At 42.7% G+C, this 24870-nt stretch overlaps 3 protein-coding genes across 9 annotated transcripts in view; all 3 read left to right on the top strand.

Moving 5' to 3' along the window:
- The window catches only part of LOC109525167 (transducin-like enhancer protein 4), a 27405-nt gene extending 22960 nt beyond the window's left edge, over window positions 1-4445 (top strand). For all 7 annotated transcript variants that reach the window (XM_019885461.1, XM_019885466.1, XM_019885465.1 and 4 more), the window contains exons 15-21: window positions 431-554; window positions 784-909; window positions 996-1243; window positions 1565-1712; window positions 2244-2394; window positions 2501-2577; window positions 2779-4445. In XM_019885461.1, coding sequence (XP_019741020.1) covers window positions 431-554; window positions 784-909; window positions 996-1243; window positions 1565-1712; window positions 2244-2394; window positions 2501-2577; window positions 2779-2886 — 982 coding nt within the window. In that variant the 3' untranslated portion in view covers window positions 2887-4445. The remainder of the gene's footprint in view (window positions 1-430; window positions 555-783; window positions 910-995; window positions 1244-1564; window positions 1713-2243; window positions 2395-2500; window positions 2578-2778) is intronic.
- A 4872-nt stretch (window positions 4446-9317) lies between these two features.
- On the top strand, window positions 9318-17902 carry mccc2 (methylcrotonyl-CoA carboxylase subunit 2). Its single transcript, XM_019885485.1, has 17 exons — window positions 9318-9449; window positions 10441-10507; window positions 10803-10887; window positions 11059-11160; window positions 11831-11958; window positions 12070-12182; window positions 12312-12425; window positions 12555-12619; window positions 12777-12876; window positions 12946-13041; window positions 13487-13559; window positions 14011-14087; window positions 14976-15042; window positions 15621-15777; window positions 16097-16211; window positions 16586-16671; window positions 17564-17902. Exons 1-17 carry the CDS (start codon window positions 9318-9320, stop codon window positions 17679-17681), a joined length of 1695 nt encoding a protein of 564 aa, XP_019741044.1. The 3' UTR covers window positions 17682-17902.
- Window positions 17903-19443: 1541 nt separating this feature from the next.
- tmem8b (transmembrane protein 8B) overlaps window positions 19444-24870 on the top strand; it is a 33884-nt gene continuing 28457 nt past the window's right edge. The window contains exon 1 of the mRNA XM_019885500.1: window positions 19444-20691. Within this exon, the coding sequence (XP_019741059.1) occupies window positions 20616-20691 (76 nt within the window). The 5' untranslated portion in view covers window positions 19444-20615. The remainder of the gene's footprint in view (window positions 20692-24870) is intronic.

The raw sequence follows: 24870 nt of genomic DNA on the forward strand, positions 1-24870 counted from the left end.
CCTGACCGCAATATCTACCTGCCGAGATGAAAACGACATGTAAATGTAATATTCTGCGCTTCGCCGATTTCCTGGAGGCGACTAATTAATCTCTGAACCACGAGCAACAAAAGCGAGTAGTCCAACTCCAAATTGTGCCCAATATTTTGTGTGGCCACCTTTATTTTGGAGCATTGCCTCAATCTTCTTGGCCATGAAGATTATTAGGGCTTCATCAGTTGCCACTGGAATCCTCTTCCACTCCTTCCTCTCACGGAGCTCGTGAATGTCAGAGACACATGACCAAGGAAGCAAAATGCCCTCATTTTTGTTGTCAGTCATTTATACCATACATTAATGGCTGTGTTATTTTGAGGGAGCAGTAAATTTACAGTCTTACAAGCATGCAAAGTGTGTTCTCACTTTTTTTGTATGTATTTCTTTGCTCCAGAGCCTATTCCTTTCACGTGAGCGCTGACGGACAAATGCAGCCAGTACCTTTCCCTCCGGACGCTCTGATCGGCCCGGCCATCCCGCGTCACGCCCGACAGATCAACACACTTAACCACGGGGAGGTGGTGTGTGCTGTCACCATCAGCAACCCGACCCGTCATGTTTACACCGCAACAAGCGTGCAAAGTGTGTTCTCACTTTTTTTTGTATGTATTTCTTTGCTCCAGAGCCTACTCCTTTCACGTGAGCGCTGACGGACAAATGCAGCCAGTACCTTTCCCTCCGGACGCTCTGATCGGTCCGGCCATCCCACGTCACGCCCGACAGATCAACACACTTAACCACGGGGAGGTGGTGTGTGCTGTCACCATCAGCAACCCGACCCGTCATGTTTACACCGGCGGCAAGGGTTGCGTCAAGGTGTGGGACATCAGTCACCCCGGCAACAAGACCTCCGTGTCACAGCTGGACTGCCTTGTGAGTCACTTCAACGGCGCCCCGATTCACGACAGAGAACGGGCTCCTAAATGGGCAAGATTAGAATGAAACGTGTGTGCCATCAGAACAGAGACAACTACATCCGCTCCTGTCGACTGCTCCCCGATGGACGGACGCTCATTGTGGGGGGTGAGGCGAGCACTCTGTCAATCTGGGACTTGGCCACGCCGACGCCGAGGATCAAGGCGGAATTAACGTCATCGGCGCCTGCGTGCTACGCCTTGGCCATCAGCCCCGACTCCAAAGTCTGCTTTTCCTGCTGCTCGGACGGAAACATCGCCGTCTGGGACCTTCACAACCAGACTCTGGTTAGGTAGGCTCACAGAGGTGTTATAAATGATCCAAAATGTATTGTCATTTTCTTTATTTGAACTCAGACTTGTACGTAGGCATGTAATAAATACCTAAATTTCATTGGGAGAAAAAAAACAGCATGGCCAAAGTGTGGGCACATGTTTTCTTGGTGTGAGTCAGCAATACTGAACTTAAAAATCAAACATTTTGGAACTTGTGTTTTTCCAAAGAAAACACTGTCCCTCAAGGGCCGGATTTTGATGTCAAACCAGTATCCCGCCCTCCCATTTTGAAAGCAGAACGCTCTTTTCTATAATTGGCTTATATGCGTACCCCGCAGACAGTTCCAGGGCCACACCGATGGAGCAAGCTGCATAGACATCTCGAATGATGGCACCAAGCTTTGGACGGGAGGCCTGGATAACACCGTCCGCTCGTGGGATCTCCGAGAAGGCCGTCAACTGCAGCAGCATGACTTCACCTCGCAGGTAAACTCAGTGTGACTCGTACAGGCGGGGCAGAGCACAAAGAAAGGCAGTGAAATCCCAAATCGCAGGCGTTAGTTTAAGATAAGAAAACTTTGATTTGTCTCACAATGGAGAAATTCCTAATTTACAGCAGCAAAATTATGAAACGACAGCACACCTGAAAAACTGCTCTGGGACAGGCCAGCACCAGTTGTGCTCCGAAATGAGTAATCCAGAGTTAAAAGGACTTTTTTTTGTCAGTGCTATGGCTCCTTCTGGTAACTGTTATCCGAGTCAGACCTTATATTGTTCCGAAACTTCACAATGGCATTAAATCTGTGTTTCTGGAATCCCCAAAAACGTTTACGCGATCGAAAAGCATCTGTTTTCCCCGTCGGTGCACATTTTGTTTCCTTGTTTCAGTAACGCGGCCATCATGGCGCACGGCGGTGCCGCGTCGCTCCCGCATTTCAAATGTGCGATTTAACAACGCAAAAATCAGCCGTCTCAATTGTTCTCAGATTTGCGAAATCTCACACCTTGCGCTTGCAGATCTTCTCACTGGGATACTGTCCAACTGGCGAGTGGCTGGCCGTCGGGATGGAGAACAGCAACGTGGAGGTCCTGCACGTCTCCAAACCTGACAAGTATCAGCTCCACCTCCACGAAAGCTGCGTGCTCTCGCTCCGATTTGCTCACTGTGGTGAGTCAATGTGGTCTTGATGCGTTTGTTTGGACAAAAGAGGTCCTTGCCGAGCTGAAGTAGACCTTATCACTCATCGGCTCTTCCGCTCTGCTCTCACTTGCAGGAAAGTGGTTCGTCAGCACGGGAAAAGACAATTTGCTCAATGCCTGGAGAACCCCGTATGGAGCCAGCATATTCCAGGTAAGTCCAGGAACATACAGTATATGGCCGGTATCCATCAGTTGCAGTTACTTTGAGTCTAAGAGGAAGAAAGAGAAAGAGAGAGAGAAGCAGGGATCTACAAAAAAAGTAATGGGAGTGAAAACAAAACCGGAACATGAAATGGTAGTTTTGAGACATCTACAGGACTTTGACATTCTGTATTTCCTTCCCCACCAACAGTCCAAGGAGTCGTCTTCGGTGTTGAGTTGCGACATCTCCGTAGATGACAAGTACATTGTGACCGGCTCCGGAGACAAGAAGGCCACTGTCTATGAGGTCATATACTAGAGCAAGCCCGGGGGGGGGGTCATCCTCCCACCCAGGCACCATTCAACGAGGCCAACCCCGTGTACCATATGTAATGTGTATAATAGGGATTTTACGTTGTTCTTGGAATTTTTTAAGGCTGTTCAGAAATTGAACGAAGCACAGATTCTTTTTTTTTTTGAATGAGTGAATGTAATGAATGTCCATGCACACTGAGCAAACTGTCTGTTATTAAGTCATTATCCACACATTTCTTGACCCCCCGCCAAAAAAAAAAAAAAAAAAAATCCAACACTTTTTTGAGTGTTTGCGTAGATGTGCGGCACAAACACGAGCTTATTTATTGTTTCCTTTCAGTATTTTACTTATTCCTGTGTGTGGTTGGATGCTTGAAAGAGGGCTGTGTTGCACTTAACATTTGACACTGGATTTGGCCGTCAAAATTACCTGTGGATTAATAAGGCATTGAGATGCTTCCTCACATTTACCAGAAAATGCATGTTTGGTTCAATTGAAGACCCTAAATCATCCAATGGTATGAATGGGTGTGAAAATGCCTGTTTGTCTGTCATGTATGTCCAGGGTCCGACATTAACGGTGGCCCAGTGACCCTGGCCTTATACAACACCGCCACGTACTTACCTCAGTGTCTTCCATCAAGAGGAATGACGCAGAATATACGCCCCCCCCCCAAAAAAAAATCACAAAATATAATATCCCTTCCGCTCGTGAGTATTTGTGTGTGTAATAACAAGATTGCCCTCAGTGCCCTCACTACGTTGCGTGTAGGGGAAAAAAAACCACACTGTGCCTTTACACCTCTCTGTCCAACCGCGGTTACTGAATATTACTGTTGCAGAAGATGAATTATAAAACCTGCATTTTTGCCTTGTTTTTTTTTTGGGGGGGGGGGTCATTTTCCCCCCGTGTTAAAGTCATGCCAAGTTGGCCTATCACGGTATCCCATGTATACTGACTAAACTGACGCTCAATAAATGTTTACAAATAAGAAGTTTTCCATCGATAAATAATTCACAAATCCGGCTCTTCTGCCAAAACGTGAGAAAGCCCGTTTTTCATATACACGCCGTACAGTGTGGCTTAAGCTGATCGTACGTGTATTTAAAAACTGATTTACCAAAGAAATAATATAAAGCGAATGAATCCATTCCAGGGTTACCATCATAATATATTCACAACGGGAAATGTGTAAAGTAACATTTAACATTCCGACATGTCTAGAAAGTACAAAAAAAAAAAAAAACGGCGTCAAAGTAAAATAAAGTAAAATTGCTCACCTTTTGAAGATCCCCGACCGACACGAATTTGGAAGGGAACAGGTGCAATTAAGGACTAAAAATCTTTGAAATAGAAATTGTACAACTTTTAGAAATTCCACTCCCTGCTTTTGAATCCTACTGTAGTGGTTTTTTTTTTGTTTTTTTCTCTTCTGTGAAAAAGTGCGCTTGAAGGAAAAAGTATGTTTCACTCAAATTTCAGTGTCTCAACATAACATGACCAAACACAACGATATTCTTCTGGACTAATCTCAACGCCCTTGTGATTTTGTTCATCCACATTTCCATCACTTATATCACTTAAGTATTCATGCAGACAGTTTAAATGAGTAAAGTAACATTGACAAGCAAGAATTAGTGGATCGTATGTTTGATAAAAAAAAAAACTTTTTCAGAGTTGTGTTACAGGCAGATCTGTGCTCAAGACTGGAATCGATAGTTAGCTGCCTTTATGTTCCAGGATGTTAGCTTTTTCAGAGTTGTGTTCCAGGCAGATCTGTGCTCAAGACTGGAATCGATTCGATAGTTAGCTGCCTTTATGTTCCAGGATGTTAGCATTCTGTTATAGTTCAGAGTGCTTCAGTAATTCATGCATTTTGTTCTTGATTGTTTTTTCTTCCTGCTGTGTAAATATACTGTAACTCTCTCTCTCTCTCTCTCTCTCTCCCTCACGCTCGCCCTGATTCTTTCCCTCCCCTCCCCCCCCCTCCTTGTTTTTTTTTTTTTTTGATCAAGAAACAACAACAACAAAAAGTTCACGCAAACACAAGCTGATCCGGAACGATTACATCCAGTGATGATGCATGAAACATTCAGCTTGGAAGAAGTTTGATAGGATTGTTCAAGAACAGTAAACATGTAATTATTTAAATGGAAAAAAGAAAGCATCCTGCCGCTAACAGCTATGTTTCTTCTACTGTATATGAATGGCCCTTTTTTTTTCCTTTTTTTTTTTAAATGAAGTCTGTAGTTCATTAAATTATTGTGTGGATTTTTTTTGTGTAAGATGTGTTCATTGTTCTATAGTCCCATAAATAATCAAGAGTAAAATATTTCAGTGAAATACAATGGAAACATTTAAATATACCAAATTATTCATTTAAAATAATTAAAAGTAAATTAAAAATTTCCACTGAAGAGGGACAAAACTATTGGGAACTGACCTACCGCCTGCAATGGTTTGTGCCCCCGGTGTGTGCGTGTATATTGGCGCAAAAAATAATAAATAAAACAAAATAGCGGCGCTTTGGATGGTGGTGTTGAAATACTCCACACGTTGGTTGGAGAGGATGATCCAAGTGAGCGCTGTGGAGGAGGCGGATGATGATGATGCCACCATTACAGTGAATGATCCTCCTGTTTGCGCTCTCCAGCAGCAGGCCCTTCACAGGAGACCGAAAGGTGCTGCCGTCATGTGGAACGAGCCACCCCACTTTGCTGTGTTATATTAGGAGCTCTTTCGGGCGGCAAATTGCTCACTTTGCAGGCAAAAAAAAAAAAAAAATAGAAGGGGGATTAAACAAACGGACGGTGGATTATTCCAAGATGGTCAAAGTGTTGAAAATGAAACATGCAGCAGATGGCGCTGTGTTGAAAAACAAAACAAAGCAAAAAAACAGCGGATTACTTTTTACAAATGAGTGATTCATTTGTGAAATGAAGGTAATTTTGAAGCCATGTGTAAGTTTGGCTTCTCCGTTCCTGTCAGGACTCCCTGTCTTTTTCCTGAAGTGTTGTGCCATGTCAACAGACATCCCATTGAAATGTACTTGGGAGTACTTTTACTGTCAAGCTACGCACTGACACCTTTCGACGATTTCTACCTTACTTTTATGTCACCGCTGTTAATTAATTTGAACTGAAAAAAAGTTGAGAGCATCGCAACCTGCAGTTGTCAAGTAATAATGAAGATACAATGAAAAAAAAAAACAAATTATAACTAAAATGCCATAATTCCTTGATAACCTCCCGTTTCAATGTTGATCAGCAAAATTGATACACAATGTCTCCACAAGGGGGTACAAAGTCCCCATTGCCCAATAATTTGACGTTTGGAGGCCTTTCATTTTAGGATTTTTTTGTAGGCGAAATGTTGTGCTGTGCGGCCGCACATATCGCGCATACCAGAAACTGTCACTGAGTGTCGTTGTGGCTGTTTAATCACCGTCCTATCTTCACAGTGTGGGACAGCAGGGCCCCCTTCCCAAATACTGTTACCTTGGAAACAGCGTATTTCGTATGAGTATGCCAATTTGTTTGTATTTGGGCTTGGACAAATTTAAGCAACACATGCTGTGAATTTGATCGCAAGATCTTACATTTTGAAGTTTAAAAAAGAAAGGACCGTTTGTGTGTTTGAGTTTTTTTGTCTAAGTGTGCCCTGCGATTGGTTGGCAACCAGTTCAGGGTGTACCCCGCCCGCTGCCCGATGACACCTGGGCTCCAGCACGCCCCGCGACCCTTGTGAGGAGAAGCGCATCAGAAAATAGATGGATGGATGGACTGTTTCTGACATTTCTGACAAAAAAGTGGTGCGAGCAATTTAGTGCCCTGGTACAAGGCCCTCCGATGATTAATTCATGTCCATGCCGCCCCTTAACGAGGTTATGCCCCTGAGTGGGCAGGAGGGGGCCGCACTCAGCAGCGCTTTGATATCCTTCATTTAAGGCCGTGGCAGCCATTAATGACTTCTTTCAGCCGGGAAACGAGCGTCATTATCGCTTTATAAAAGCAGATGGGGGAGAAAGTTTGGGGCGGAGGCTCATTGTGTGCACGTGTGTTCTGGTTTTCAGCACTTTGTGAGGACAAAACTTTGTTTACACTGTCATGGGAATATCACAGTGTCGGGACAAACAAAAACCAGGCAGATGACTAAAGAGTTACTTGAGTGGGCAGGCGCAAACTATTTGTATGAGGAATGTTCGATACCAGTAGAAGTATACGCGCTCTTTCAGTACTCATCGATAGCTTCAGTACTTTTGATTTAGAACATTTCATCGAACACAATGACAAAAACAATTTTAAACAAAATATTTCATCTAATACAGATGATGATTTGCCGATGTGTCAAACTTTTTTTGCCTCTAGTATCAGTGGCCGGCATCGTCAGCGTCCACGACTACCTGATACCTGAAAATAAGGTCAATATTCGGCCCAGTGCCGATACCTCTATCATAAATCGCATATTTGTACAAAAGCAATTCAGAAGTACTGTAACATCTTCATAATATGTCTCGTAAAGATATAATGATGACCGCTGTACAACTAAATAAGAAATGATTGTTTTGTAACTTGTTTCGGTAAACGATGCTTACTTGTAGAGCACTTTTCTGTGCGTTTTTCAATGTCACTTCATTCACATAGTCATACAATGGTTAATGGAATCATTATTCACGATTTCATTGTGTTTAGAGGATGTGCTGTTTTGTGATTTGTAGTGTTTCAGTAGTGTGGCCATTAATGCACTGAAGCTGCGTCTCAGTATTCCAAATATATTCCTCTACACATGCTTCATTTAAAAAAAAAAGGAAATTCATGTAACTGAGAATTTCACATCAATTGTTAAACATTTCCAAAGCATTCATTTCATGTTCTATTGTATGAAGCACTCTCCAGCTCTTTACTCCAGCTGGCAGCTTTTCATGTCTTAACTGTAGATCCATTCTGTCACTCCACCGCTGCGGTTGGCGAGGAGGCAGTCAGAGGTCACCGCAAAGTAGAACGAGCCGGACGGGCGAGAGTGGAGGATCGTGCGTTTCCTAAGAAAACAGGAGCAGCCCGTTGGAGTGGAGGTCACGGGTGCGCCGGCCGAGCGTTGGAGGAGGAATGAACTGAACTAAAAGCTCTCGTTTGGAATGCTCTTCAGCACCACTCTGACAAATGGACGGTGCCTCTCCACGCAGCGCTTGGGTCAGAAAGGATGCTTTTTACAGCTTTTAAGCCGACGCTGATTTCCATTTAAAAACCTCTTTAGTTCACATTTCTAAATGAGAAACAGCACGTGCGTTTAAGTGTTACAGGTTGCCTGGAATTTTCTTACAAAGGACTCCTTTTGTTTGAATCCACAAGTGGGTATTAATCGTGAGCCATGGACGCTAAGTTCGATTCAAACAATTTAGTATGCTTCATTTACATCAACCATCGTATTGTCATTATCTCTGACCATAATGATGACAAGCGTTACAGAAAACGGATGGAAGGCTGAGTTGAAAGGCCCTGCATGTTAGTTTTGACCACTCCCATTTATTTTTCATTGATGGTTTTCCACTTTCATAATGGTTTTTGGTCATACACAATGGACCCAGCGGTGTGCTTTATAGCATTTATGGCAGTTATTTTTTTGAAGGTTGTGAAACGCACTTTAAAATAATACAAACACATTTAAAAACATAATGTATTAAAAGAGAGCAAGAGCATTGAATAAGACAAAAATATTGCACAAGCGGTGTAACAGTATACTGATCTCTTTGTGTTTACAGCAAACCCGGGATCACCAATATGCTGCCCGCAAGGACCACGTGACCAGCCAGAGAGCCTGTTCTAAAAATAGCTTAACAGTGATGGGACATTGTGATTTTCTAGGAATGTTGTCGGAGTGATAATTTGAAAATATAAAAACTGGCAGAGATTTTTCCTAATTATTATGAGAAACCCTAAACATAATCACCGTCTTTATATGAAATTAATATAATTAATTATTAATGATCACATATACAATAACATGGATGTAATACTGCTAGTAAAGTTCTTTTTTTTCAGACGTGTCTCAAATTTGTAGCGCTTTCTCTTAATCAGTTCAGAGACACTGAGTGTTTCAAGGTACTGCGTCTCCATCTGCTGGCAAAATGTAAAATTTCAAGCCTAATTTCTATTCATTACATTACAGTGAAGAAAAATGATCCCAGATATGAATAGAGTCATGTAACACATCAACTGTATTTCAAGATACCACTGTGGAGATTGATATAATTTTAACTTTCACTTTATTTTTGTATTTTAAAGCAGCGTCTGAATGCACTGCATCATACTGCCACCAGAGAGCGGTATGGATTTCCATTGGCGCTGACAGCAACCAGAAAGCAAGAGCGCTGCTAGGCTAGGCTACCAAGAAGAGGGGGAAAAAAACTTCCCATTGAGTAAAAACTTGGCCTCAGCATGCTTCTTCAGATGGTTAAGCCGCTGCTGCTCCGTTATAGGAGTCCCCTCCTGGCTTGGACGAGATGTTATCACGGTGACAAAGTCGCCCGGCTCGGCTCTCAGCCTGACAAACACTCCGCCGACTATCAGGTGAGCTACATGCTATCGTCAACTTGCTAGCGGCAACCTTGCTCATGTTATCGAGAGAAGCTGCACGTCCCAGGAAAAGGTCAAAATGTTGACTGACTCTGCAAAAGAAATCGTTTGAACCTCATATAAGTGAGAATAGTATTGGTTATCTTAAAAGTGAACATTGGCATTGACAGTGTCTTATGCTGCATTTGGAATTTGGGAGTTATGTTGTCAGTAGTTTATATTAGTATGGAATTAAAGAAACATGTTCATTTTTAGTAAAACTTGTAACTATATATAGCAAAACAATCCATTCATCCATCATCCACCAAGGTGCCCCTGACACAACTCTCTTATTTCTTTCTTTCATCTGTACTCGGCTACAACATGGGGTGTATTCCCCCAAAAATGCCAATAGTATTCACCAAGAGGAAAATTCACTTTTCACAGTGTGTGCGCAACAATTTGCATTCCTCTCTTAGTGTTTTGGTGTGTATGGACAACACTTAAAATACTTTGTGGGTGGATTTTAAAACTATTGCTATCACTGATTTTTACAATGTCTAATGTATATAAAGAGTTCATGACTTCTTATTTTGTATTCAAAGTCAATCTTTCACTGTGTGTATCTGTGATATAGTTATTTTTTATGTTTTATTCTCTGACTCTAACCATCCTCACATTAAAGGAGAATGGTTTGACTCTATTGTTTTTTTTCCCCCCTTCCGACTGTTTTCCTTTCACATCTAAAATATCGAGGTGCTTAACAACAACCCGCCATGCTTCTCGTTCTGTCTCCCCCAGGTTGGTTATTGGTGTCTTGTTTATTTTGTCTTGTTCCTCCGAATGGGTAGTAACTGGGAAGTACATTCGTTGTCTGTTTCTAATACCGATGCTGTTTGGTAATCCCAATGCAAATTTTTATACCATCCCTTAAGCAGGTTGGTGCACTTGTATCGCAGTGAGAAGTCATATGACTCAACATACAAATGTCATTTTTGTCTTCCAGGAGAATTATGAGCGGATGCAAGCCCTTGTTGATGAATTGAAAAGCCGGACGGAGAAGATTAAATTAGGTGGGTGGGAATTAGTTACAGCATTTGTAGTTGATGCTACTATGGTACGAGGGTTCTTGTAATGTCAAATGTATTTATTAGTGAGTGGTTTGCAATTATCTGCTGTTCATTTATATCACCATTCTGTCATGACGCATGTTGTGAGAGACTTGCAGTATCTTCAACTAAGAGCTTGACTGACTATTTGGAGTTTGTTGTATCACGAGAAATTACGTTGTGATCGTGATGTTCACGATGCAAAGGAATGGTCACCTCACACAAGAGCTATTCAGGTTTTATTGTGTTGTTATTGCAGGTGGTGGAGAAAAAGCCAGAAAACTTCACACTTCCCGCGGTAAACTCTTACCCAGAGAACGCATCGATAGACTCCTGGATCCAGGGTACCATCCAATATACTTACATTCTTTCTTTTGGGTCACACTCTAAAACCAAGGCACTATGTAATAGATATCAAATCTCTACATTTGTAATTTTACCCCTGATCATTTCTACTCTATGCTTAAGAAAGATGCTTAGTGTTTGCCTAATGATATCAACTGGTTGTTCTGCAGGACTCCTTTTTTAGAACTTTCCCAGTTTGCGGCGTACGAGTTGTATGGAAAAGAGGAAGTGCCAGCAGGCGGGATGATAACTGGGATTGGACGAGTGTCTGGGTAACATTTGAGCACAATCACAGTCCAACATCAAATCTTTCTTTTTCTCAGCAAACTTTTTGAAAAGGTTGTTTTTCAACAGCTATTTTATTTGAACCAATAAACAGCTGCTTTGGTCTCCCAATCAGGTTTTAGACCAAATCATACCACAGAGACTGCTCTGGTCAAAGTGACATACAGTATATTTAACCACATATCATGGTAGAACTTCACTCTTAACTTTATTCGATCTCAGGCCCGCATTCAACACAGTTAAAAAGTGGAAATCAGTTCTTCATCGGTTTTTAATATTGCTCAAATTACAGGAATTATTTGTGTCAATATTTAACTTGAAATAAGCAGACCAAAATTACATGTGGGATGCACCAAGGCTGCATTCTAGGGCCTCTCATGTTAAACATTTATATGCTTCCACTTGCTCAGATCATGGAAAACAACAAAATACAAAATTATGATATGCAGCTGGCGATCATGGCCCCATACAAACACTGGGTAAATGCAATTATAACTGAACAATTTGGTGAAATTCAAAACTTTCTTTTTACGTCTTTACTAACATCGTCGAAGTGCATCTTGGCCTATGAACGGATAAAAATACACACAAGCTTTTCTCATTTAATGTCACACAGGGGTGTCAGGTAATAAATAAATGTTCATTTTTCTTAACCAGGGTAGAATGTGTCATTGTTGCCAACGATGCCACGGTCAAAGGCGGGACGTACTACCCCATTACAGTCAAGAAGCATCTTCGTGCACAAGAAATCGCCCAGCAGAACCATTTGCCCTGCATCTACTTAGGTGAATTTTGGAATCTAATTAAAAACAGGTTCTATAAAACCTTCACTTTATTTATATATATATGTATATGTCTGCATCATCTGCTCAGTATGATGTTTTTGATCACTTCAGTGGACTCAGGAGGCGCCAATCTTCCCAGACAGGCAGACGTTTTTCCCGACAGAGATCACTTTGGACGTATTTTCTTCAACCAGGCCAGGCTGTCATCCGAGGGAATAGCGCAGGTAATACTGCAGCTCTTACCTGATGTTATTGAAAATGTTTCACTTCAAGAAAGTTGTTGTTATTTTTTTTGGGACCCGGCTTCATGAACGGCGCTTTTGAAAATGCTGTCTTTTATCTTTGTCCTCGAGATTGCCGTGGTGATGGGCTCCTGCACTGCTGGTGGAGCGTACGTCCCCGCCATGGCGGATGAAAGCATCATTGTCAGGAAACAAGGAACTATTTTCCTTGGTGGACCTCCACTGGTATTTCATGTTTTTTTTTCCAATGATAAAAATGTCACGTGTAATGATTATGATTGTCAGTTTGACTTTAATGATCTATAATTTGTTGCCAGTACTAAGTTGGTAATCTTTTTGCTTGTGTGCTCTCAGGTCAAAGCTGCTACCGGAGAGCAAGTTTCCGCTGAGGACCTCGGAGGTGCCGATCTTCACTGCAGGTTGAGAACGGCACTTTTACTTTTACTTTTTTTTGTTTTGTTTTGTTTTTGTTTTTTACGTACGTTTTTTCGTGTCACCCAGATTTTTCAGTGACCTCACACCATCATTTGTCATTACACAGCGTGTGTGAAATAGCTCTCTGATCTGTTCTGACAGGAAGTCCGGTGTGACAGACCATTACGCCTTAGATGACAACCATGCTCTTCATTTAGCGCGGAAGGCCGTACGAAGCCTCAATTACAAGAAAAATCTAGATGTAAGTCCAGATAAATGTGTGTTGGGTGATGTGTGAGACAAGCTGATGTTGTGTTGTTGTGTCTCGCAGGTTACTACGGAACCCACCGAAGCTCCTCTTTACCCTGCAGACGAACTCTATGGCATTGTTGGAGACAATCTCAAACGGAACTTTGACGTTAGAGAGGTACATTGACGACATAGATTGAAGTCTATTTTTTCCCCTGCTATTTCTATGCACATTTTCATTTTTATTCTTTTCCCCGAGAGGACCATTTCTTTTCAATGTGCAGAATCATTGTGCTGAATGCATTCCACCACACAAAAGAACCAAATTGCACAATTTACATACAAGCAAAAGAATGATGGGAAAGCACGTTAGTGTCGCAGCAGTGCCCAGGAAGCAAATTTGTACCTCTCCAACAACCACTTCCACTTTCCATATTTTTACATTCCCAGCTTCAACATTCAAACCTTTAACCACATAGCTCCAAAACCAAGTCTTTGCATACCACCGGTGGGCTACTTCATAATTTTTTTGTGGGGGGGATGAATTATTCACTCAAAGCAAAAAAATCGTCCGTTTGCTCTCTCAGCATGTGTGCATAATTGTGGTTTTTTTGGGCTTGTAGGTCATTGCCAGAATTGTTGACGGAAGTAAATTTGATGAATTCAAGGCATTCTATGGAGACACGCTTGTGACAGGTACGTTTAAGAACAAAACTGAACAAAATGCCTGGGGAAAAAATACTACATTGTTATTTCTACAAGGGGTCAGTGATTGTGTAGCGTTACACTCGCCTGACTTCAATGCAGCCAACTTGGGTTGGTTTAAGGGCTGATTGATTTTTAAAAATAATCCAATTGCAATTTTCTTCCCCTCGGTATTATGATTGCAAGTATGCAATTTTCTTAAGGTCCACGTTCCTTGTATTTTAAAATTGCATTCTACAACATTTCAATGTTGATTTGAATTAGATTAAATTTCACTCCGAGTTGGTTACCATTTCAGTGACGGTGTGAATGGAGGGGAAAAAAAAATGAACGTCATAGAAAATGGATGAATGGGTACCTCTCCCCCCATGAAGGAAATTATGTCTATTATTGGAGTCCACCGCCTGCATTACTGTCCTTGACTGTGAATATTTCCCTGCAGGATTTTCCAGAATTTTCGGTTACCCCGTCGGAATCATCGGCAACAACGGAGTGCTGTTTTCAGAATCTGCAAAAAAGGTAAAATATTACTTGTTGCGGCAACACGGGCTCAACGGCTCAGTCATGTGAAAGTTTTTCAGAGAGTGAGACCGCAGTGTTCTTGAAGTGTCAAGGACTTAAACACATTAGCCGCCGGAAGCCCCCTCCCACGGGGATATGTGCTGCCTCCAACAATGAATTCCAATATTCCTCTCATGAGAGTGCCTCGTCCTAATAGATGATTTGTTCTGACCCTTCTTAGTGGAGGGGCCGCTACAATAAGCTCTCTAATTGCGTTTGTCTGGGCCTACTCCTGAGTGGCCCCGAATACTATCGTAATAGGGTTGCGTTTGAAAGCCACGGACCATTTTTATTCACCGTCGTTCGCTTAATTTGCCAGGCCGTTCTGCCGTGAACAGAGCTGAACTGTAACCGCCCTTTAAATGGACGAGGTGTTGAATGTGTCATTATGGACTCGTACGCGTTTCACAATTGGCATTCGATTTGGTAGCGGGGGAGGGGGGAGGCCATCTGATTCATTTTCCCGTCTCGGTGTGAAAGTGCGAACATTGGGTGTTTTATCAGTGTGATTGCTGTTGAATGCGTCGGGCGCGGTGCCTCAAATGTGCTCGCCAAGCACATCCATGGAAAATCAATACTGCGACCGCTTTTGGATGTCATCGCCGAAAATGCAGGCGGCCTTCTGCGACGCTGAATGGCTCACTCAGAGCTGTTTGTGTTTTTGCAAAAGTGAAAAGCTGCAAAGAAATGATGGCATCTGTGCTGTCGGAAAGTGACGTGACTGATAATTAGTCTGCCGATTTGTTTACACACTCTAATAAGAGAAGAACCTCAAAACAAAGACACGAAGAGCATGGCCGAACACTTCTGTTCTGAATTTACTCCAGCCACTTTTTTTTTTTTTAGGGCACTCATTTCATCGAGTTATGTTGCCAGCGAAACATTCCACTTATTTTCCTGCAAAACATAACAGGTGAGTGGGAACTTGCCGGCGTGTCTTCATAAGTAGCTGTGACCGCCGGCGTCGGGCAGAATCCTCGTTCTCTAAAACCAAACCAAAAAATACCTTGTTTGATGAGCTATTCGCATTGCACCGTGAAAGGGAGCAAGCCTTGTAAATAACTGCTCAGTAATTTGTTAAAAAATAAAATAAAAGAAATTGGTCATGGATGCAAATAAACATAATGCTAAGTGAACCCCTTCAAAACTTTTTTAAGCCTAATTTTCTCTGTGTATTTTTAGAGAGAGGAGTTTAATTTCAAAAAGGTCATTTTTCTAATCAAAAAAGACATCTTTCATGAAAATAATATAAAATTTGTCAGGAAAAAGTTGTGTGAATAAGTTATTTTTCAAGAAAGAAAAAAAAACGTCTCACCTTTCCCCATTCTGTGAATAAAGATTTTATTTTTCAGGGCATAATGGTAAGTAAAAAGTTTGAATTTTTTTTAAAGAAAAAAAAGAAAGGAAAAAAATTTGGTTGTTGTAGTCCACAAAAAATCTTACTTTGTGTTGATGTGACCAGTGAAGTTGATAACGTGTCTTCCCGATAAGGTTTCATGGTGGGCAGAGAATATGAAGCCGGAGGTATCGCCAAGGATGGCGCTAAGATGGTCACTGCTGTTGCCTGCGCGAATGTCCCCAAGATGACCGTCATCATCGGCGGCTCGTACGGAGCAGGCAACTACGGCATGTGCGGACGAGCCTACAGGTACGACCACTTTGCACTTGGACGATCTGGTTTTGTTGTGCCGTGACTGGCGGCAGTACAAATTGATGAAGTGCACATCCTCCGAGTAGTTTAATAGCAGAAAATAAGGATAATTTGGGTTGTTAGGAGATGAACTACTAGTGTGTTGTTAGATCTATATTGATTTTTCCTTTTTTTTTTCAACCAGACTTGCCTTGCCGGCTATTTTCCCCTCCAGGCTTCCTAAAACACCACTTTGTGTTTTTTTTCCCCATCCCTCTCATCATGGCTAGCACATCCAGAGCACGCTAACTGACTGAGTGATTGCCTCCTTCCACAGCCCCCGATTCCTCTACATGTGGCCAAATTCCAGGATCTCCGTCATGGGCGGAGAGCAGGCCGCCACCGTCCTGGCCACCATCACCAAGGATCAGCGAGCCAGAGAGGGAAAGGAGGTAACAAAAGGCTTGCGCTAGCTACTCAGGATATCCTGCCAAAAGCATAAACATAATGATTTGACATCTTTTATTTAAAGATCACCCATTATGCCATTACTTAATGTGGTAATGATTCTGATTAGTGCTGTCGTTGGCTGCAATTAAAATGCGTTAGATGTCCTGTGGGGGATGTGCGGAGAGCTTTCATAGCTGCAAAATGACACCTCAGCTTGGTACTGATGATTAAGATTATTAGACATTATGCTATGTGAACACAATGAGACGACACATTAAAAGGTAATGTCCACATGGTGCCAAAATTGGCATTTTTTTTACCTTGTGTAAATGGAAAACGCTTAGCAACAATCTCATCATTATTGACCTCTCAAAAGTTCACAGCAGAGCAGGAAGCCGCCATGAAGGAACCAATAGTGCGGCGATTTGAAGAAGAAGGAAGTCCCTACTTCTCCAGTGCCAGGTAATGTTGGCCATTTTCTGTTGTATGAACAGCAGGGCCACTTTGCTGGTACAGTGGAACCCCCAAAGTGAAATGTCATCTGTCAGTCAATATCTGATTCGTTCATATTTTAAAACTAGCTTTTGTCCTAACGAATACAGATAAATAAATTTGAAATAATTTTCACTCCGCGCCGCGAGAGTGGCTGCCTTTCCTGCAGCTCCTATATTTTGTTGTTCTACTTCTTCCTTTCATAACTTTGCTGCTGTGAATTGGGAATTTCTCCATTGCGAGACGAATAAAAGTTTCTTATCTTATCTTATCTTATCTTATCTAATCTGTCAAATCTACAGTGTTAAATAAAGGAGTGTGCCACCTAGTGGCCGGCAGTGTAATCACACCCATAATAAACAGAACTATGCAAAAAAGAAGGGTTCAAGTGTTGCCCTCATGTTTTAACAGTAGCGGGCTGCATGTTAGGTACCTTGTCCTTTAGTTGGGGGCTTGCTCGAGGGCACTTTGGATCTGTCTGTCTAATCTTAATTAATAACATTTAATTAGATATGTTCGGAAATACATACATTTGACTTTGGAGGTTCCACTCAATTGATTTGCTTTGAATACAGGCGATCATAAGTCTACACACGCTAATGCCAGTTTTTGGGATACAAAAAAAAAAAAATTGTCAAAGCATTGTTACCTATGACCTGTACAGCTCTATTGGGAAAAAACACGTATTTTTAAGAGGGGAAGTAAAATTAAACGAGTGAGATCATCTATTTGCACAAGGGTGCACACCCTCTTCTAGCTGGGAACGTGGTTGTGTGTGTTGTAGACTTTTTATATCTACTGTTCATCTGTAAGCATGAGAGTAGTTTTCATCTCATGACGCTTCATGTTTCCCCCTCCCTAGACTGTGGGATGACGGAATTATTGATCCTGCTGACACTCGCCTGGTGTTGGGACTGAGTCTGAGTGCAGCACTTAACGCACCAACAAAGAAGACCCGTTTCGGAGTGTTCCGAATGTGATACACCCAGCCTGGACCCCGTGTATACTGGTCGTCGTCCTTTTGGGTTCGTGTTCTGCGTCACACAAAAACAGGAGAACTACAGTAGCAGAATATTGTTTATATTTTGGTGATTGGATGATGTACTGAGATCTTATCAAGGCCCAGTGTGAACTTGTGCCTTAACTGTTACAATTTGTAAATGACTCTGTCCTTTAAATATCATAAATTGTCGAAACAAAAGCGTTTCAGAAGAATTTTCTTCCGGAGCATTACCGGCTGCAATTTGATGGATTATCACATGGGGGCACTGTTGAGCCACAAACATCTTGCTGTAGCAAACCGTGCGATTAAAAGTGTTTTAAGGGTTGTGTGAGGATTGAGAGTTAGTTGCACCGTGGAAACTTAAACTAAACAGGTGTCTGGAGAACAGAAACCCAGGTGGGTTTGTTTTTCCTTCCGTGCAAAGCATCTGTTTTGACTTCATTTTAAAAGAGTGCAAATATCGTGTCCTAACAGGAACGAATCGAATGCCGTGATGGTGCATGCGGAGCGCAGGGGATGTGTACCAGAGCTTTCTCCCCCACACGGTCAGTTTATTTGTCGAACTTAACACGATAACGTCACAGCAGTGACTCATTTTTTCACAGCGGAACATTTGATGCAGCAGTGCGTTTCTGTTCGAAACTAACAAAGGCTGCTGGCTGTTGACAGCAGAAATAACTCAGACCCCGTGGGTGTGTGTGTGTGTGTGCTGTTGTGGGAGTGTGAATGCCACCCACAAAGCGCCTCCTGTAGCACCTCCGCCAGTTTTTAAAGCTGTTTTACCGGCCATCCGTTTTTTTCTCTTCCATCAAATGACCCTGAAGGGGGGCATGTATAATGGATAAAGCTGAAAAGTTTCACATTTATGGAAATTGCAAAAGTTAACACATTTGAAATAAGGAAAAAAAATCCTTGAGTCTGTGTCACATGCTTTTCCTAATGAAAGGAACTGAAATGCCCGCCCCCGCATGTGAAAATTTTTACCCTAGTGTAAAACTGGAGTCACTCCGGAGAGTCCCCAGGTGATCGTTATAGTGCAGTGGTTCACGTAGCTGTCTCGCTTGCCCTCTGATAAACAGGATACGCGTCCAGGGTGCAGTTCTCAACCCAAGTCAGCCCCTGCAGTCACCCTGCACAGCATAAGTGGTATAGAAAATGGATTGCTGGAATTCGAGTTCCATCTCCGTCGACCCATGATTCACCCCTCCATTTATTTATTTATTTTTTTGCTACCTATTTTTTTGCAAAATTCTGCCGACAGAATAGCGATCACAGAGCAGCACCATTTACCAAGTCTGAGACAAATCCTAGCCCAATTCTTACAGCTCCTTCGTTGGCCATTACTTCATTCCCTGCGCTAAATTTTAATCACTGAAGGGAAGGACCGAGCAGCATCTCCCATCCGTAGCCGAGAAATGTGCTCATATTTGCTTGCTAAGTGTGCAGTGTCATGTTTAATAGATGCCCCTCGGTTCAGCGGCTTGTTCGCTCCCTGACGAGAGTCTGCTCAAGACAATTGTGACTCATATTGAAGCAGCGGCCTAAAAATAATCCCGACTGCAATTCTGAGTCGGTCTCCACTTCTTGTAGAATGGGCGGTTGTTGCGCAATACTCTTACCTGTTGCTTTTCCCTTCAACGGTCTCTGCTCAATTTATTATGTTTTGATATAGGGGGGAGGGTATTTGAATGTGTAAGTGTAAACATAGTCATTAAAGACCCTGTAAAGTGAATTTGTTTCTAAATATGTGATATTATCATGTTATCACTGCTAAAATGGTACAGTGTGACGCACTTAAATCTCATATCTCACTGACAGGTGAATGCTTGCGAATGTGGCAAATTTGGGATTTTCATCAGGGTGCGTTGCAAAGCTGTTCCCAGGCAGTTTTTACTTAAACTGTTTTTCTTGTCGCCAAGGAATTTTTGATGTTCAAGATTCGCCACGTTTGCAAGTATTCGTCCCTCAGTAAGATATCCGTTTTTGGAATCCAGCTTGACTTGTATAGCGGCTCTAGGGCGCCTCGTGGTGTGGAATGGCCCTGAGATGACCAGGTGGGATATATTCCATCCACCGAATGCCTTAAGCAGATTTATTTTCGTGGCTCAAATGTAGTGTAGGGCATCAAGATGCTTGATGAGGTTGCATCCATTTGTCCATGTCACAGTAGTGGAATATGATTGACAGTATCAGTTTAGACTCAATCAACAGAACATGATCTATTAAGTATTCTGCCCTCCTCAAGTATTTATACTTGCATGCATCCATCCATTTTCTTTATAGCTTCACCTCGTTGCGGTTGTGGGTGACCTGGACACTATCCCAGTTGACTTTGGGTCAAGACAGCAGCGTACACACTGGACTGGTCGATCACAGAGCACGCTTTGCGTACGTATTATTTGTATACACACTGACAGGCCAGAACGTGACGTATACGCGCACAATGTAACGTGATCCCTGACGAAGCAAACTGGTCATTGGTCAAAATGTGAGTCAGAGCTGTGAGTGACTTCACATTCCTGTCAACACTATTTTGCGGTTTCAACTGTCTCAACAATCGATACCCTTGCCAACCGCGATGAAGCCCATGATGAACTTGTCAGTGTGTCACCCTACTGTTGACATCATTGCTAGAAAACATGCGTGACGTGCCCGGCCGCTGCACGTCTCCGTGCGCGCGCCCTCCCCCGCCGACTGCCCAAAACAAAGCTCCCCCACACTCCTTAGCCAACCAGCAGGCGGCGCGCGCCCGTCGTCTGGGTGACGTCATGCACTAACAGCTGGTCGATGAGCCAGGGAGAGAAAGGGAGGGAGGAGAGGAGAGGAGAGGGGGGAGGAGGATGTAAAAATGTAAAGCGGCAACAGCGAGCTGCACCGCGGCTCGAGCCCACGGCTACGAACACTCGGAAGCATGTGGAGGGTGGACTGCTGCCCCGTCACGAGGATGCTGCCCTTCATCGTTTACACTTTCCTCTGCGTTCCTGTGGGTGAGTGCACCGCTTTGTGTCAATGTATTTGTTTGTGACGGGCGGGGAGGCGGGGGGGGGGGGATTCTCGCGTGGAGCTGTTCATCTGGTCCTGGTGCTGAAACGGTTCCGGTGAGCGAGCCGCTTGCCAACGTTTCACTGCATACTGCGTGGTGCGTTCTTTTTTTTATGACATACTTTCATCGTCCCTCTTCTCTCTTCTGCGTTTATGGCGCATTGTTCAAGTTACTCATCCCAAAAAAAAAAAAAAAAAAAAAAAGCCGAAGTGACATTAACAGTGAGTTGCTTGGATCAGATTGTCACAAGCAACTGCGGACCCAATTTTCTTTGCCCTCCATACATAGATTCAACGTCAAGGTGTGAGACCAAACATGTAACAAAGACATCAGCTATGACAGCATGCATACCTTTGTGTCCTCCCGGTCTTCTTTTTTTTATGCTCTAGTAGGATGAAACCCACCCCACCTCCTCAAAAAATGTCTGTCTGCACTTTGTTTTACTGTTTGTGATAACTGGGAAAGAGTGCTTACTCCTCAGTGACGTTCAATTATCTTGTGAAATGTGTTCTGGGTTCTTTTTTTTTCCTGCGAGAGTAGGATGACCAACTATGTGAATGAAGTTTTATATTTAATGGACAAAATGCCGTGTACTGTATACCTTGTATATTTTAATGTTGTTATAAAAGCACCACCCTGTATGGATACTTAATATAAAAATCTAAAGGAAAAATGTATCCGTGACCCATAGGCTCATAAACAATGTACACACTCAAAAATGATGGGTTGATTTTCCAACCCACTCGCTACAACTGTGGATTTTGAGTCGATGGGGTTAAATATCAAATGCTGGGTTGTTTGCCTAACCCGCTCGCTGGATAGCTTTGGATCGTGAGCAGGTTGGGGTGGATTTACACATTGAAAAAAAATTCGTGGGTTGTTTTCCGAACCCACTCATTGTGTGGTTGTGGATTGTGAGCAGATTGGGTGCATACCCGAGTGGCTTGTTTCAATCCGGAATTTTTTTTGGAGGGGCACTTTCAGAGGAGTTATGTCCAAGTGGAACAGTTCGCATCCACAGACATGCAGAAGCCATCTGTGGTGGCTACTATGTTATTTATTGATTTTAATAAAAGTTTTTATATTGATCAAAATTAATTGAGAAGTACTATAATACCCTCAAATGCTCTTCTTTAATACCACACATGGGCCTCTTTCGTATGTGGACATAAATTGGATAAGAATGTGATGCGAGCCGGTAGTTCTGCTTCTGTGAATCTGCAAAGTTGTTTTTCGTAACATTCCAAAAACATGCGTGGCAGGTCAATGGAACACTCTAAATTGTCTCTAAGTGTGATTGTGAGTACAAATGGTTGTTTGTCTACTCTGCGATTGGCTGGCAACCAATTCAGGGTGTCCTGTGCCTGCTGCCCGAAGACAGCTGGGATAGGCTACGGCGTGCCCGCGACCCATGTGAGGGTAAAGCATTGATGGATCTGTTTAATATTTTGGTTAACCCCAACCCAAGCTTTCAAATTGTGCTCTCATCCACTTGTGTCATGATTCTGTTTTTGTTTCGATTACGTTTGGTTTTGTTTCCTCGTGTGCTTTTGTCTTCCTTGTTTTGGCTTTGTTTCCACCTGTTCTTGTGATCCTTTGTGTCAACCAATCAGCTCCCTCAACCCTTTTGTGTCTTGTCCAGGTGTTCCTTGTCATCTCGTCAGTCTGCTTGAATTTAGTTCCCTGGCTTTAATTCTTAAATAGTTTTCTGTTCAGTTTGACAGTAAACTAAAAATGGGAGTGGCTTTGAACAGCTTCAAGTGTTTTTTTAAATTTTATTATTATTATTTATTTTTGTAATAATGCACAGCCCACACCATCGATGGGAAATTTTCAGTGGGCAGTCAAGTGTTTATAGCCGGGCCATAAAAATATTCCATCCGCAGGGGGCGTCAATCTCAGACAGAATGGCATAATATCGGCAGTAAATTTCAAAATCTTTAGTCTGCACCAACCCCTGTCGACATTTTATTTATGTATTTATTTATTTATTTATTTTTAGGGAGCATCACCTGTGTTTTTGCACACCGTCGGTCTCACTGGACATCTGAATTTTGTCATGCATTCCGATAGAAGCACAATTACAGACAAGATTCTCTGGTCTAGCTCGCCGGGACGACTGGTAAATTTCCTTCTTATCAACCCGACGGCAGAACAAACGAGTCGCCCGGGAGCAGGTGGCTAGACAGGAGGTGGAGTAGCAAGTGGTGGGCTGGCGAGGTCAGACGGAGGAAAAGGTGTGGCTAAGGAAGATGGGGACGCAGCGGGATGGTGGGCTGGGTTGAAACATGGAATCCGAAACATGAGTTGGTGCGCCGATCTTGCCCGAAATCATGGAGTAGAAGTGTGGTGGGATTGGTGGAAAACTCACCGTTAAGAAGGTATATAATTGTCTTGTTACCTTCAGGGGCATAAGAAAACTTTGAAATTAGACAAGGTATCGGTCATGGAAAGGGTAAGTAGGGTCTGGAAATATCCTTATGCAGCTGGAACATATTTGTGTGTGTGTGTGTGTGTGTATGTGTGTGTGTGTGTGTGCGTGCGTGCGTGCGTGCGTGCGTGCGTGCGTGTGTGTGTCTATGTATGTATGTATGTGGAATTAAATTACCAGCTATGGTTCCGAGTGCTCCAATAGTTTCCTCCATCTTTACTTCAAGTCTTCAGTAAGTTGGTTGAATGGACAGATTTTTTTTTTCTTTTCGATGCTGACAAGTGAGAGGGAGTTAAATGTATAGGAAGCTCCCGTATGTAGCGGAGCGCGAGAGCACAATAACAGGAGCTTGGAGCTTTATCCAGGATCAGAGTTTAGCTCTTGACAACAAGATTGCTTCATTCTCCCGAGTTTCTCGGGCTTTAGCAGTCAAGGTTACTTGTGAGAGAGCTGGTGTGCGCTTTATGTGTGGTAAATTTTCTCCTTTTTACGATTACACGTCAGAGCAGGCTGCTGAGTGTGGGCCTCGATTTTCCTCCCTCGACGTTCCGATGGAGGCCTCTTAGCATCCTTTTATTAATGTTCACAAGAGATGCAGTGCATAGAAATTAAATGTTTTTTTGTTTTTTTTTTAAACTGGGTTTTTGCCCACCTGCTGTCTGAGTTAAATGCCAGACCGGCTTGTGCGTATAATGTGACAGATTACACCTGTCGCTTGATCTGCTGCTTTTATATGCAGAGCGTCGGCTGGGTGTAATCCAAGGATTTAACATTAAGCAGGATGCCAGTGAGCATACATGCACACAGCTGCCTTAAAAAAAAAAAAAGCCTATAGTGGGGCTGTCCAAAATACAGCCCACTGTAGGCTGGTGGCCCGCGCTACATTTATTTGTCAGTCTGAAGCATAGAGTGAAAATATCATTTGACACGGCTCCCAACGCTATTTATATCCTCTAGAACTTTTTTTCGTTATGCAAAAATGCAAAGTATCTATTTTACAGTCATCCTTCGCCAGGGCATGCTTCACTTTTTGAGGTTTCATTGAATTGGGGAGATTTATATTAATCTTGATTAAAAAGCCGTGCAACGTGGCTGTTGCAAAGCGTACCTCGTGAAAGTTGCACGACTGCACTTCTATGGTAAAGTAGTTAGCTAATTTAATTTAGCCTACCACTGCTACCTAAGCAGAATGAATCGTGACCCCAATGCAATTTCAGTCTATTTATTGAAGAAAGCTAACAAAATAAACACATGAACATATTCACACACATTTGCCGTATTGTTTACCACAAGCGACGCCGAGTCGCACGACACAGTGGCTAACCGTTTAGCCGGTTAACAGCCCACCAACACTCTACTCTGATTCATGGAGTCCCGGCTTTTAAAGTCACACGCATTCAGTCACGGTCACAGATACGTTCCTGTGAAACGTGAGGGTGACGACCCCGAGTGGATAAAAATTATACCTCCACCTCACGTATTGTATTGGTATTATGCAAATTCAACATTTGTCCATCCATCCATCCACTCTCTGCATATCTAAATGCTAATAATAAATTCGGGCCTTTCAAAATCGGACATAGATGGCTTCTTGAGCACCAGAATTTGGTTTCATGACCAAGCAGGAAACTTTGCTTTCAAGGGGAAGTGAAATACATTTTTTGCGATATTAGTTGTATGTGCCCCCACTAG

This window comes from Hippocampus comes, unplaced genomic scaffold (assembly GCF_001891065.2).
Source record: "Hippocampus comes isolate QL1 unplaced genomic scaffold, H_comes_QL1_v1.1 scaffold78, whole genome shotgun sequence".
Classification (NCBI taxonomy): domain Eukaryota; kingdom Metazoa; phylum Chordata; class Actinopteri; order Syngnathiformes; family Syngnathidae; genus Hippocampus; species Hippocampus comes.